Source organism: Giraffa tippelskirchi, chromosome 13, assembly GCF_054371585.1.
Source record: "Giraffa tippelskirchi isolate mGirTip1 chromosome 13, T2T-mGirTip1v1.2.pri, whole genome shotgun sequence".
NCBI lineage: Eukaryota > Metazoa > Chordata > Mammalia > Artiodactyla > Giraffidae > Giraffa > Giraffa tippelskirchi.
The window spans coordinates 98,840,650-98,855,228 of NC_137287.1; the positions used below are offsets into that span (position 1 = coordinate 98,840,650).

The 14,579-nt window shown below is 52.3% G+C and overlaps 1 protein-coding gene across 2 annotated transcripts in view; it reads right to left on the minus strand.

Moving 5' to 3' along the window:
• The window catches only part of PHACTR3 (phosphatase and actin regulator 3), a 208,429-nt gene that overhangs the window by 5,731 nt on the left and 188,119 nt on the right, over positions 1-14,579 (minus strand). For both annotated transcript variants that reach the window (XM_081559353.1, XM_081559354.1), the window contains exon 9: positions 4,116-4,171. In XM_081559353.1, the coding sequence (XP_081415479.1) occupies positions 4,116-4,171 (56 nt within the window). The remainder of the gene's footprint in view (positions 1-4,115; positions 4,172-14,579) is intronic.

Here is a 14,579-nt window from a genome sequence, read left to right on the forward strand (position 1 = left end):
CAGATCTGGAATTTCTAGAGGCTACAGGTGTAACAGGAAGGACACCTGGCAGATGACACTTTTTTCCATATCATTGCACTTTGCCAATCACTGCTCAGCAAACTATGGTCTCATTGTTCCACAGAAACACTTGTAGAGGAAAGTTTTGCCATCATCATAGCCTGGTTCTCCTGGGCCGTTTTCTGTGTTAGAAATAACCACACAGATTGATGCTGGGCATTGATTTGCAGGAGAAACAGGAAGCAATTCTCTCCTAATCATATATCATCTCAGTGTTTATTTACAACTAGGAACATAGATGGCAAAAATGTTTTAGTAGGATAATTTATATATATATATATATATATATATAATATATATTCAAGTATATATGAATGAATATTGTTAGAACTGTCACTGCTTTTCCATGTAAAAGGGATTCATACTTTTAGCCAACCAACATAAGATAAGGAACATTCGCCTCAGATTCTGGGCAACATATGCCTGTCTGGAATTCATATTTTCTGGATACATTTCAAATCCAAACATACCCAGGAACCCAGCTGATTCTCCACTGCGGAAGTGAGACACATGACCTGCCTTTTAAAGGACCCGAATCTCTCACCAAAATTGGTTTTGCCTAGTGAGTGTCACTATTAACATGCAAGCCGTGCTTACACCTACACTTGGAAGCTAAAAATGGAGCAGAATGCTGAGACTTAGTGTAAAACGTATGCTCCGCCCTGGGATAGGAGATAATGGATGTCCTATTTCTGGCTCTCTCTGTGGCTAAATAAAGCCTCAGGTCCCTGGAGGGGGCCCAGAATTCCATTCCTGGGAAACAGACCTCATCTGTCAGCACTCCTAGAAACACCTCCAGGTTTGAGGAAGGGAAATTCTGCAACTCGCTGTTAACATAAGCTCAGGTTACCTGCCTTTCTTTGAAACATTTTAAACATCTGTGCATTTAGGAGATTTGGTGTATGGGCATTTAACATACTAGCCATTGTACTTTTCAGTAATTTTCTTTAAAAAGGAAGATTCATCTTTCATTCGGATGTTTTAGAAAAAGAAACAAATCCCTGTTATGTTCCTTGTTCTTTTTTTTTTTTTTTCCCAAAATGATTTTATTTTAATCTAACTGAAAAACTGGAAGAAACCACAGTGATAAGCTCTCATCTGAGAGCTGATAATACAATTAGAAAAAAATGTGAAAATACCACAATAGAAGGCCAACCATAAGAGATTTAAATGATAGTATGAAACCAATTCTTTAGATTTTTTTAAAAAATTTGGCCATGCCATGTGGCACTCAGGATCTTAGTTCCTGACCAGGAATCGAATCTGTGCCCCTTGCAGTGGAAGCACAGAGTCTTAATCACTGGACAGCCAGGGAAGTCCCATAATTCTTCCTATTTCTTAAAAACAGGCCATGAACAAATCCTAAGTACACCTTCCATATAAAAACACTGAAACAAGAGAAGATCTTTCTGTTTTTTTAGTTGTGGGCAACATCAGCATCATTACAAGGTCATTGGAGCACAGCAGGGGTCTTGGAGGTGCCCAGGGAGTGTGCCCCTGCAGGCCAGGTGCTCTGTGGGGCACCAACTCCAAGGTTCCTGAGAGCCAAGCCATAGACTCTCTGAGCTCCCCTGAGCAATGGGTTTATAGATCTCTTATTCTCAGACTCAGAAAGCCCTTTATACAAAAGCACAGAAAGTGCTTCATACAAAACAAGGGAGCCATAATCAGAGCCTCCATACCCAGATTTTCTGGAAATAGTGCCAGTAGTTTGGACAGTCACACAAGTGCCTTCTGTAAATAATCACAGATGCACTATTGCTCCTAAGGCAGCGGTCAAAATGTGGATGATGGAGCCAGGCCACCTGCACATGAACTTCAGCTCCTTCCCTCTGCCAGCACTCATGTTAAAAAGTCATGTTACCTCCTGAAGTCTGAGCTTCCCCACTAGGAAGATGGGAACAGCCGTGCAAACCTCGCGATTGTCTGGTAACAATTCAGTGAGGGAACAGAGGCAAGCACCGAGTACAATGCCTGGCACAGAGTGGGCCCACCTCAGAATGACCACTTCTAATATGACCATATAAAAGAGGGCCCCTGTGTCTTGATACTCGCGTATCCACAAATGCACAGGCCCAGTTCTAAGTGTTCTTCCAACATGATCATAGTTAGCCATGAGTCCCCACTTGAAGGGGAGCAGATACAATGTGATGATATTCTAAGCCATTGACTCAAAGCAGAAAATGCAGCAAGAGTGCAAGCCAGAGTCAAAGGCTGTGGGGATGACGCTCTAGGCTGGACCATATATAGTCAGTCGATCCTCATCTCCATGGAACCAAACCAAACCAAACACCCACCTCAAACCAGCAGTGACATTCTCAAGGATGCTGCCCAGCGCACTTGAGAAGCTTCCAACTTGGGATGGGCCTGACTGGCTGAGTGGCAAGGACTGTCAGGGCCACAGCAGGGAGCCTGTTTTCCTGCCCTGGAGGTGAGTGCCGTCAGTCCGGAATCCACCTGCCATCTCTGCTCATCAGGCACAGTTTTGATATTCAGGTTTTCACGTCTAAGTGTCTATGTGCAAAAACTAACACAATTAGAAGCACTTGCTAGTGGGAGGAACTGGCCATCCACTAGAGCAGAGAGGAAGTGACCATTGGCAGGAGAAATGGTTTCTGAGAGAAAAGCCTCTGGCCACTCTGGGCAGCAAACCAGGCTGAGAGAAGCACTACCTGGGCCTTGAACTTGCCCCATTTGAGTCTTAGATTACTACCTGAGAGGGCATCTGTGACTGATGAGCTTTATAAGTCAGTGACTTAATTTTTTAAAATTCAAATATTCAGTAACAGCTTCACATTTGTATGTGCCCACCTGATTAAGTGTGCTATCCATGAAAAGATGTTTTTGAAATTCTCAGATATGGCTTAGTTGATGTAATATAGAATAGTAGTCACCATATCAAGTTTAAAAATAACACTAATTTTTTTTTTTTTTTTTTTTTTGCTGCACTGCTCAGCATGCAGGATTTTAGTTCCCTCACCAGGGATTGAACCTGTGCCTCCAGCAAGGGAAGCTCAGAGTCCAAACCACTGGACCACCAGGGAAGTCCCTAAAACAAAGAATTCATAATCTTAGGGTTTAAATATTTCCAAGACTCCTTAAAGGGGGGAGTCTTCCAGGCAGTTAATAAAGGTGCTGAAGTCAAGAAAGAGGAAGGAGTCAGTTAGGACTCAGCACCCACACCAGAGTTTCTGCCTTCTACTTTTGGACAGAAGGTCAGCCATGGGACTGTCTTAACTTTGTAAAAAGACATTCATGGAATGAAAAACCAAATTCAGAGAATGTCTGCAGTGCTCACTCCTAAAGAGGAAAACATTTAAAAAATCCAGGCCCTTAGAAGACATGCTATAGAAAATATCTCGCAAACTAAGTCTGTTGACCAGATACGTAAGAAGTATCTGGGAAACACCTTTGAAAGGGTTCAACCACCCAAATCCTCAATGCCTTTAATGAGATGGAGCAGTGTTCTCTGCACCACGGAGGCTCTTCCTGGATGCTGGTGCTCAGCACATGTTGCAACCCACAGCCCTACCTGGGAAAACCCAAGGGATGTGAAGGAGGGAAGGATCTAAAATTGCGGAGTTCTAAGCCACAGGCAACTTCCTAGGCTTCTCTGTTCCTTTGAGCTGCTACTTTACTCCCCCTGGAGGGAACTACAGAGGGCTGAGCCCTTCCCTGGTAGGTTTTATACTCTGTCCACACCTGCCCGTGATGTCCGTGACCATGAGGAGCCCTAGTCCCAAACTGCCAGGGACACCTGCTTGAAACCCAGCCTGCCAAAGGACATCATTTCCCTTCCATCATACAGAGCTGACTCATGACATAACCACGAAGTAGGGACGTTTTTAATGATGCCAGGAGAGCTTTTTCCTTTTTAATTTTCAACGGGATGTTGCTGGGTGTTTCAACTTTCCCGGGGGCTTGCTTTCAGAGTTCCCCAGCAGCTCAGGGCGAGGGGAACACAGGAGGGCTCAGTCAGCCTGCAGAGCCAGGTTCCCGCAGCAGCCTCCGTGGAGCACACGTAAGGGGAGCCCCAGGGGGCCGCCACTACTCACGTTTCAAGATGTTTCTTCTCTCCAGTTCCTCCACTGCGGGTCTTTGGCTCAGTCGTCTGCGGAAAAACACTAGAATTACATTTTGCACCATGGTGGCTGCCGGCGAATTGCATCCAGGGTCTGTGAGGGGCCGGGGTGGCTGGCGCACCCCTTGATGATCGCCTCCCAAAAAACGGGAGCGGGGAAGGAGGAGGGGTGGGGGGACCTCCGTCGGAGGCAGCCTCTTGCTGGCAAATCGAGTCCGACCCCCGCGCGGGAGGAAGGTGGCCCTCTGTCACCGGGCGGCTGGCGCAGCCCGCCCTCCCGCTCCCGCTCCGGACGAGCAGCTCATCCTGTCCAGATCTGTTGCCAGCCAGGCAGGCTGGACGGCTCCGCAGGCGCGGGTCCGAGGTGGAGCCAGGAGATGGTCCCCTGTCCGGGGGCGCAGGGAGGGCCGGGTAGCCGCGTCTCCAGCTTCTGTGTCCCAAGCTCCCCAGCGACCCGGACACTGGCACTCGCCCCGGTCCTGCTCCAGCCGCGGTCCGGCCTCACCCGACCCTGCCTGCAGGGAGGCGATGGGGAAGCTCCTGCCTCTAGCCCGCGTGGAGCCCAGGCGCGTAGGGAAGAAGCGCATCCAATCCTGGCTGGCAATCTCCTGGGCTGAGCGCGCGCGCTGGCCACGCCCACGGCCACCCGCCCGCTGCCTGCTCTGCCCGTCCGCTTGGTAAGATAGGAGGACAAATTATCATTTCCTTTTAAATGGCTTCTCATCGAAGGAGTTGGAGGACGTAGCCAAAAAGAAGAAATACATAAATAAATAAAAGGCTTGTCAGGAGAGGGAGGCATAATTAGTCAACATTAATGCCAAGCTCCAATTATTTCTGTAACTCCAATAATGTTATCCCTGGGGCAGAGCCAGAAATGTCTCCACTTCCGGATCCTTCTGCCACTGCAGGGAGGTAACAGGCGGAGCCTCTGAATGCCCACAATGTGGGGCCATAATCCTATTTATAACCCCTGTCCTAGCACAAAGCCCAGGGCCCCCGGGGCTCAACTGCTCCTCCCTCCACACTCAAGGCGACACACTGTGCTGTCGGGCTCCTAGGCGGGCTTTGTGTGTCTGCTGGCTGGTGGGTGGTTGCTTACCATCTTGTCTGCATGTCTGCTGAGACTTGAGCGTGCCCTCAGACAACTCCTCGCTGGCACCCAGGGACCAGGGCCTCCCGGTCCCTGGCAAGCAGCAGGCACAAAACCAAGCTGTTTGGGTGGGGCTCTCTCAGCCTGATCAAAACCCCCCAGATTCACTATTCACTATTTATTCACTAAGTGACTGGGGGGGGGGGTACCTGCTCTGCACCAGGCACTGTCCCAAGCCCCAGGACACAGTGGTCCCGCCCTTGGAAAACTCAAGTCTAAAGAGGAAAGCAGACAAACAGCAAGTAAGCAATCATCCCAGTGAGTAGGCAATGCCATGGAGAAGAGAAAACAGGGGTGGGGACGTGATGGATGAGGGAGGGGGCAGGGGAGGTCCATTTCCAAAGAGACAGCAGAAAAGAAGGAACCAACCTTGAGAAACGCACATGTCTAGACAGTGTCTCCTAACTGCTCAGATGCTGGACTTGGAGACAGCCGTGGGGGCAGTGATCAAGGAAGACTTCTTGAAAGAGGAAACTTTGGGCAGTGTTGTGGAGAATCCACGTAAGATGCAGAGCCTGTTGCTTAGGGGCTGCCAGCTGACCAGCTACGATGCCCAAAGGGACAGCTGAGGATGGAGACCACGCATCTCCTCAAGCCTGAAAAGTACCCCAAAACTCTACTCACTTTGCCCCCACGGAGGGCTTTTTCTTGCTGGAGCCCTGTGTTCTCTTCTAAAATGAGGACTAATAATAGATCTTCACAAAGGTGAGAGAACTGAATGAGAAAATGCACAAATACACCTGTTATACCAAGCTTGCTTGGGGCAGTGATTTCGCAAGAAATGTCTAGAGAGAACCCAACCTGTGGGTTGTCAGCTGATTGTGGACTGAGTTCCCAGAGAGGCACCCAACTTGCATGTCTCAGAAAAGTGTGGATATCTCACCACCAAAATCTCCACTGCTGGCTCTTGGGGTGAAGGCAGGCCCCCCAAAGCACCTCTGAATGGCCCAGAAGGGGCAGTCCACCAACTGTGGACAACATGCAGCCTGCTGGATTGTCAGTAGCCTGCCCCTCTACCCAGAGGGAGCCCAGGAGCCCACAGCTGGGCTGCCAGCCAGAGCTGCTCCCTGGGGGACCCCAATCACAGGGAAGGGTGGTACTGCAGGTCGAGAGTCTCCATTTGGACTCACACTTACCTGTACCTGACACCCCAGCTCATGAGACTGAGAACTAACTTGGGTTCACCAGGCCTCTTGTGTCAGAGGTTTAATGAGCACAGAGGACACTCGCAGTCCTGGGATGTGGTGGGAAGAAGTTAGACCCAGCCCTGCCCCCAAGGAGCACAGGCTCTAGAGGGGACAGACATTCAGTCCATTATCACACAAGTCAGTCAGTCAGTTCAGTTGCTCAGTCATGTCTGACTCTGCAACCCCATGGACTGCAGCACACCAGGCTTCCCTGTCCATCACCAACTCCCAGAGCTTGCTCAAACTCAGGTCCATCGAGTCGGTGATGCTATCCATCTCATCCTCTGTTGTCCCATTCTCCGGGCTTCAACAGAGAAGGCAATGGCAACCCACTCCAGTACTCTTGCCTGGAAAATCCCATGGATGGAGGACCTGGTGGGTTGCAGTCCATGGGGTTGCTAAGAGTCAGCCATGACTGAGCGACTTCACTTTCACTTTTCCTTTCATGCATTGGAGAAGGAAATGGCAACCCACTCCAGTGTTCTTGCCTGGAGAATCCCAGGGACGGGGGAGCCTGGTGGGATGCCATCTATGGGATCACACAGAGTCAGACACGACTGAAGCGACTTAGCAGCCTGCCTTCAATCTTTCCCAGCATCAGGGTCTTTTCTAATGAGTCAGTTCTTCGCATCAGGTGGCCAAAGTATTGGAGCTTCAGCATCAGTCTGAAGTTATCACACAAATCACCTTGCATTTCCATAGTGACCAGTGCTAGGAGGAGGACCCTACAGCATCATGATAGCCTAGGGGTTAGGTGGGTTGACCTGGACAGACAGGAGGCCTGAGAAGCTGATGCTGAGTCAAGATCAGAAGGGTAAGTGGGGATTGCTCAGCCTGGAGGGAGGGGAGGAGCACAGGTCCTGAGATGTGAAGGTCTCCTAAGTGTCACTGGACTGAGTGGAGGTGTGTGCGCACCCATGGGGCAGAGGGCAGGACCCACCCAGCCTGCAGTCCCGGGTGAGGTCTGGATCTCTGGAGCCCCAAATGTGCTGAAGGGTGTGAAGCAGGCAGGGTGGGGTGGAGAGGATCTGTCTTTGGAAGCACCTCCGGACTCTCCTGGACTGCGGTCCAAGGAAGGACAGGGCAGAACCTGCCCACAGGAAACGGAGCTGCCAGGGGTGGGATTGGGAGGAAGGATCCCCATGAAATAGGAACCTCCAGGAGCCAGGCCCACAAGTGGTCAAAGGCCAGTGAAGAGTTCCAGACAAGGGGGAGATATTGGCTCCAGAGTAAGAACACTGCAAACTCCAAATTCGATAATACACATTGGACTAAATACATATTAAACACAATATTCCATTCATCTACTACCTGAGACTCAGCTCCACTCTCCATGTGGGGATGGGGCTTCCCAAAGCAGGAGTGACTACAACCTTAATGTCAAGGGCAGACAACGCGATTATGCCCATTTTACAGATGAGATCGGCGGGGCTCAGAGAAACAAACTTGTAAGCAGGTGTTATTCCTCGTGTAGACTCCAGAGCCTGGCACAGACAAACACGCATGGCCTGAACAAAGCAGCAAACCATGGGCACCGGTTCCCCTCCCTCCGTGTGACACGTTCTTGGCGTGGCCCTGGAGGGGTGCTGCTAAAGCATCCTTGGAGCCTCAGTAGCAGAGGGCTCTCCAGGGACGGGAAAAGACATAGCCCCAGGCTGGCTGCGCTTTGGGGGAGAGGGGGCGGAGCCTCAGGAGGGGTGGGCAGGATCAGCCCTCTGAGGGATTCCCCAGCTCTGCCCACGCTGTCCGCTCCCTCCTGATTCAGAAGCTGCTGCTGTGGGTGATGAGCAGGTGCCGCCTGGAACTGGGGAAGCCACAGTCTATTTCTGACTCTCCCCTCTGAGAAAGCACGAACGTGGCAGCCAGTTACAGCACTGCGTGGGCGTGGGAGCAACACCAAGAAAAGAAACCAGGAGAAAGAGAGGCACCTGCCCATCCTCCCGCCCCATCCCTGGCTGGTCCCCACCTGTGCACACAGGAGAGGGAGCCTTCCCCTCCCTCCAGGGGGCCATGGGCAAGATGGCAAGATGGCAGAGCCTCCACACGGAGCGGCCAGGCCAGCCTGTGCATGAGGTTGGCTGCCCTGGAGGGTCACCCAGACACAGCGGACTTCTCCTGAAAGAAATAAGCCTTTTCTGGGTAAAGCCCCCGAGATCTGGGGGTTTCCACTGCAGCACAGCTGCACCTAACCTAGTGCACAAGTGCACAGCTGGCCATGACGCTGGCCCTGTCTCTCAGGGCACCGTGCAACCAAGGCCAGAGCCGCCTACCCCTTGTTGCCCGCAGCCAGGTCCAGCCTGGAGCCTTCCCCAGCGCAGGATCAGGGCTCTGGAGCCTTGGAAGTCATATGCAAGCTCCCTACTCCCTGAGCCCACCTGGGGTGAGGGGGGACAGTCTGGTCACCAGCCCCATCAGATGATCATGGTCCAAATCCAGCCAGCAGCCTCATCGCTGCCCCCATGATACTTTTTAGAATGTGAATATGAAGCAGATGTTAATCAAATCGGAGTTTTTACTCTTAAAAACAATCAGCTCCCCTTGAAGACATGGGAGAGCAGACTCCTCAGATCCATCAGCACCCCTACCCCACCCCCAGCTCTGCAGAGCAGCAGCCAGGCTGAAGGGGCACTTGGCTCCTTGCCATCCCCACGGCCCACACCTCCCAGTGGCCTCACTCCCCTGTGGACACTCCATCTGCCTCACCCATGGGACCAGGCTCCTGAGTGAGCGGGGCCTCAGGAATCCCCTCCTTGTCCTGAGGACCCCAGGACCCCCTTCTGCCTCCCATACACACTGGAGGGGAGTGGCTGCATTCCCAGGAGCACCAGGCATGGCAGGAAGGTAACTTGAGGACAGCAGGTCCAAACCTCAGCTCTGAGGCCAGTGGTGGACAAGTGGCCCTGGCTGGCCACCCAAGGGAGCGTCTGGCAGCTGGTGTCTCCTTCAGGGAGGCTCTACGCACAGTCAGACTCTTTCTAGGCACACTCGTCTCCATCAGTTGGCTCACACAGTCTACAGGCACAGGCCAGTTCCTCTCTCTGAGCCTGTTTCCTCTCCTAAAATGGACTGACGACAATAGGCACCCGTTGAGGTTGCTGTGGGGTAAGAGAAATGGCCTGAAAAGCACCAACCAGGTACCTGGCACTCCAGGCCCGTCTCTGTCAGTGGCCGTGTCTGAATTGTCCTTTGCACACCCCTCCTCGAGAGTCCCTATGACAGCAAGGAGATCAAGCCAGTCCATTCCATCCTAAAGGAAATCAACCTTGAATATTCACTGGAAGGACTGATGCTGAAGCTCAAACACTTTGGCCACCTAATGCAAAGATCCGATTCATTGGAAAAGACCCTGATGCTGGGAAAGATTGAGGGCAAAAGGAAAAGGGGGCAACAGAGGATGAAGATGGTTGGATGGCATCAATGGACATGAATTTGAGCAAACTCGGGGAGATAGTGAAGGACAGGGAAGCCTGGCGTGCTGAAGTCCATGGGGTTGCAAAGAGCCAGACATGACTGAGTGATTGAACAACAACAGCGTCAGACAGGAACTGAGCTGCAATCTCGCTAAGCAAGGCAGAACGCCTTCCTGGAGAGGAAAGCCATAGTGGCAGACAGACAGCTCTCCGCCCCCAGGGATGCCGGCTATTTTGGGAGCTCCTCCCTGGGAATACCATCCTGCTCCACCACAAGCCTTGAGTCACCAAGGAGGATCCTGGTGACCCCTCCTGGGACGGGGTTCCCCAGCAGGGGGGAGTGGGCAGGGGAGGGGGCGTCTCCCTCCGTCGTCACCATGACTCCTGAGCGAGAAGTGTGGCTCAAGGACTGTGAATGAGAAGACAGCTCCTCTGTTCCCAGATGCTGTCCGGGCGACGGGACCACCAGGGACATGTGGACGGGCCAGGGAGAAAGAATCAGGGAGGGGAGCTCTCTCCAGGAGGTAACATGAAGACAAGGCCAAGGAGAGACCAGAGCCAGGCTGCAGGCTCCAAGGGGCACAGCTCATCCACGGTGGGAACAACAGACCCCCAGACCTCAGCCCCCTCTGTCCTTGCAGTTACCTTGTGAGGATGAATTATCAGCCCACTGAGGGTTTATCCAGTGAAGTGCTGGCCGCTTGTCCCCCATCATGGCATCTCACAACCCAGGAACCCCAACCCCACCTCCTCACATGTCCCCATTGTCCAGCATCCATAACTCAGAGGCTGGTGCCCACTGTCAGTCATACACTCACCCCAGGCCCCAGGGCCACCCTCTGCTCCTCTGGCTCCACATTCCCATTCCCCAAAGATCTCCAAGTCCACTGGGTTCTAGGGCCAATACCTCATATGTCCATCTGTCTCTCCATCCCCAGGCCACCAGCTTCTGCCAGCCCCTGGCTTCCTTGATGCTCCACAGCAGCAGGCTGGTCATGTTTCTGAAACATGACCCCCCCACTCCCACCATGATCTCAAACCTGGGGTCCCCACCAAACTCAAGACAAGCCCCATGAGGTCAGCAAGTCTGCGGGGTCCCTCCCCAGCCTCTGTGCACCGTGACCCTCACACTGAGCTGCCCACACTGCCTCCCTCAGGCACAGCCATCCTTCTCCTAACTCAGGGCCACAAGCTCAGATGCTACACCCTCTTTACAAAAAGAATTTTGTCTCATTTCCCTTACTCCAGTCCACCAACATGCATACTTTTTAAAAATTGATGTGACACCTGGCTGTAACAAGCAGGAGGAAGAAGGGAAGTTTTAATCCAGTAACATCCATTCAACACATAAGTGTTCAACAGGAGCACATCAGGTGATGTGGTGAAGGCGGCTACACAAAACAGTCACCATGACAACATCATCAACTACAAACACAGAGAGACTGGGGTCCGTGCTGGTTACTCACACACCCACAGAGATGCCACCATGGGGGAGCTGTTCCTGAAATGAGTGATTCATGGTAAAGTTCTGAATGAAACAAGGTGTGTCAATTTCCATCAATTGCCAAGACACTTATGTTCAGAGGGAAACTCAGCGACAAAGCTCTGCCGAATCCCTCTGTGCGTGAATGTCCACTGCACATGCGGGTTGCAGGCTCAAGTCATACTAATAGCTCTGGACCCTCCTGTTTGAGTGTCCAAGAGAAACCGTTTGTGTCCTGTTTTTGATGGTCCTGTTTGAGCGTCCAAGGGGGTGGGGACAAGTCTCCCCGGCTGGGGCCTTGCTCAACCCAGTGACAGTCCACAAAGTCTCCCCACGTGAGCCAGGGGCATGACTGGCTTAAACCTTGTGCTCCCAGGCAGACACCTGTCCTCCTCCAGGAAGATCCCAGGCTGGAGAAGGAGGCCCATCCTTCACTCCAACCCTTGGCCTTGGGGTGTGCTGAGTGGGTGAACTCTGGTGATGACATTTTGGTCTTTACCAAGGTTGCATCTGGGCTTCCCAGGTGGTGCTAGTGGTAAAGAACCCACCTGCCAATGCCGGAGACATAAGAGATACAGTTTTGATCCCTGGGTTAGGAAGATCCAAGGAAATGGCAACCTACTCCAGTATTCTTGCCTGGGAAATTCCATGGACAGAGGAGCCTGGTGGGCTACAGTTCATGGGGTCACAAAGAGTCAGACACGACTGAGGCAACTTAGCACAGCACAAGGTTACAAATGCAGGTATTTGTCCTTTGCCCAACAGTTTAGGGTTAAGAGGATGTTCTCTGGAGAGCTCATATGGACACAGTGTGTGAGAGCTAGATTCAGGGCAGAGCCCTGGCATCCACTCAGGGCTGGATGGAGATGCTGTGGTCAGCTGGCAGCACAGCTCCAGGCAGGTGTGAAAAAGCACGAGCACGTCTAGACTGGTCCTCCCTGGAAGCCCACCTGGCTGGTCTCTGGAGCATAAATCAATTCAGAAGATGCAAAATCGTGCCACGATGAAGCACCGGGGCTCTAAATCCAGTCATGGCATGAACTCGACCACCACCACCCTGTCTGTTCACAACCTTCTCTGACCATCAGTCGGTAGAGTTCCCCTGGTGAGGCCCCGTCCCCAGTTCTTCAGTCACTCACCCATCCAGGTGCCATGGTGGAGGTGTTTTGTAGGTTAACGTCCATAAGCAGGTGACAGTCCTAGATGGCCTAGGGGGGCCTGGTCCAATCGGTGGAAGGACCTGCAGAGCAGGGCTGGGGCTCTCTGGTGAAGAGGGAATTCTGCCTGTGGACGCCAGCTTCGGTCCATGCACAGGAGTTCTGGCCCTTCCTGACTACCTGCCCCATAGGTGGGTCAGACCTGTGCCACCAGCCCCACAACCATGCCATCAACACCTTGCCATAAATCCTTCAATGCACACCTCCCCTGGGGCTTCCCAGGTGGCTCCACTGGGAAAGAATCTGCCTGCCAAGCAGGAGACATGGGTTCAATCCCTGGGTCAGGAACATCCCCTGAAGGAAGAAATGGCAACCCACCCCAGTATTCTTGCCTGGGAAATCCCAAGGACAGAGGAGACTGGTGGGCTATAGTCCATGAAGTCACAGAGTCAGACATGACTGAGCAAGTAAACACCACCACCACCTGGGAGCTGGGTCTCTATGTCACAGGCACAGCCTCCTTCTACATAAACAAAGATGACAATACCGTGGCAAAAGCTCTCTCGAGTTACCTCCACTGACCTAGCCTGGATTAACCGACACTCCCAGTCCTTCTGGAAAAGCAGACCCCACTGGGCACACGTGGCTGGCATCCCGGGCCCCGTGCAGTCTGTCCCCACAGCAAGCGGGTCCCTGTCAGGAACACACGTCCCGTGTTCCCAAACCTATGTGAACCAGGTGAACATGTATCTGTAATTAGGTGATTTAATCAGAATTTATGCACATTGATTTAAATGATTCAATATGGATGGAAAAAGAAAACGTTCTTTCTTGGAGAACTGAGTTGGCTCCGTTGGAGTCAGTAAAGGCGAGATGCTGAAACATGGCCATGCAGGCGTGTGTGGGAGAGGGAACTGTAAACAGAGGGGCTTCCACCTCAGGAAGGACTCGGCTTCCATGAGTCTTTAATTCTCACTCCTAGACAACGCATCACACAAGAAAGAACACTAATTGTAGAGCCTTCTGCAATGAGAAGTCTTTGATTCCACCTCAAAAGACAGCCGAATAAATGTACATCTGAATGCCTTAGGTTAAAATAACGTGTTCTGAGCATGAACACATCACACTGATCATTCCTTCCTTCAGCCACCTTTGGGATTTATCACCAGTGCTGTGTACAGAGGAGGGGGCTCTACTCCCCTCCCTCATGAGTCTGTGGTCACTTCCCAGCGATGCTCGGCCTCCATGTGAGGAGGGTGGCCACTGAGCACATGGCAGGGGGTGAGACTAGCCTCCGGGTGGTTCCAAACAGCCCCTGGACAGCGGCAGCCTCTGATGGGGTGGGAGTGAGACGCGCTATCTAAGATCTACCACAAGTGTTGGTCCCTTATTCAGATTTGGAAAATTAAAGTAACACACAATGCTTCCTGCCATTGCGGCATGAGGATCATTTGGTCTCTGGTCCACACATTTATGGAGCACCTGCTGGGAACCAGTTCCCACCCCTCCCCCATCCTCCAACACTGCATTTCCTGCCCTCCCCCCATCTACCCTTCCCTCTCCTCTCCCCTTCCTGGGGCAGCTCTCCTGGGTGGTGGGTGGCGGAAGGCCAGCCCCCCTGCATCCCTCTCTTTGTCTCCCCAGCTGGGGTATCCTGAACATCCTGCTACTTCCCCAGGGCCCGGAACCCCAGGCTCCTCCTCGGCCAAGATTTCAACTATCTCCTGGGGCCACATCTCTTGGTTCCTACCCCCCACCCAGCAGGTCCAGGAGTGGAAGGCAGGTTAGTACAGTGCCCCAAGCCCAGGGCGGAGGCTCAGCAAGACTGCAGTGAACTAGCAAATATCAGGGGAAGAAACAGCAGGGCGAAGAGACACACAAACTCCACAAAACTGCCCTTAGTTTAAAAAAGGAAAGGGCATCACCCCACACACCAAACAGTCTCAACAGGAGACAGCACTGCACAAGCACTGCTGAGAAGCCTTGGCCTCCCCAGCCCAGGGAGAGAGGAGGTTAGGATCTACCAGGGGTGAGTGGGAGGGAACAAGGGA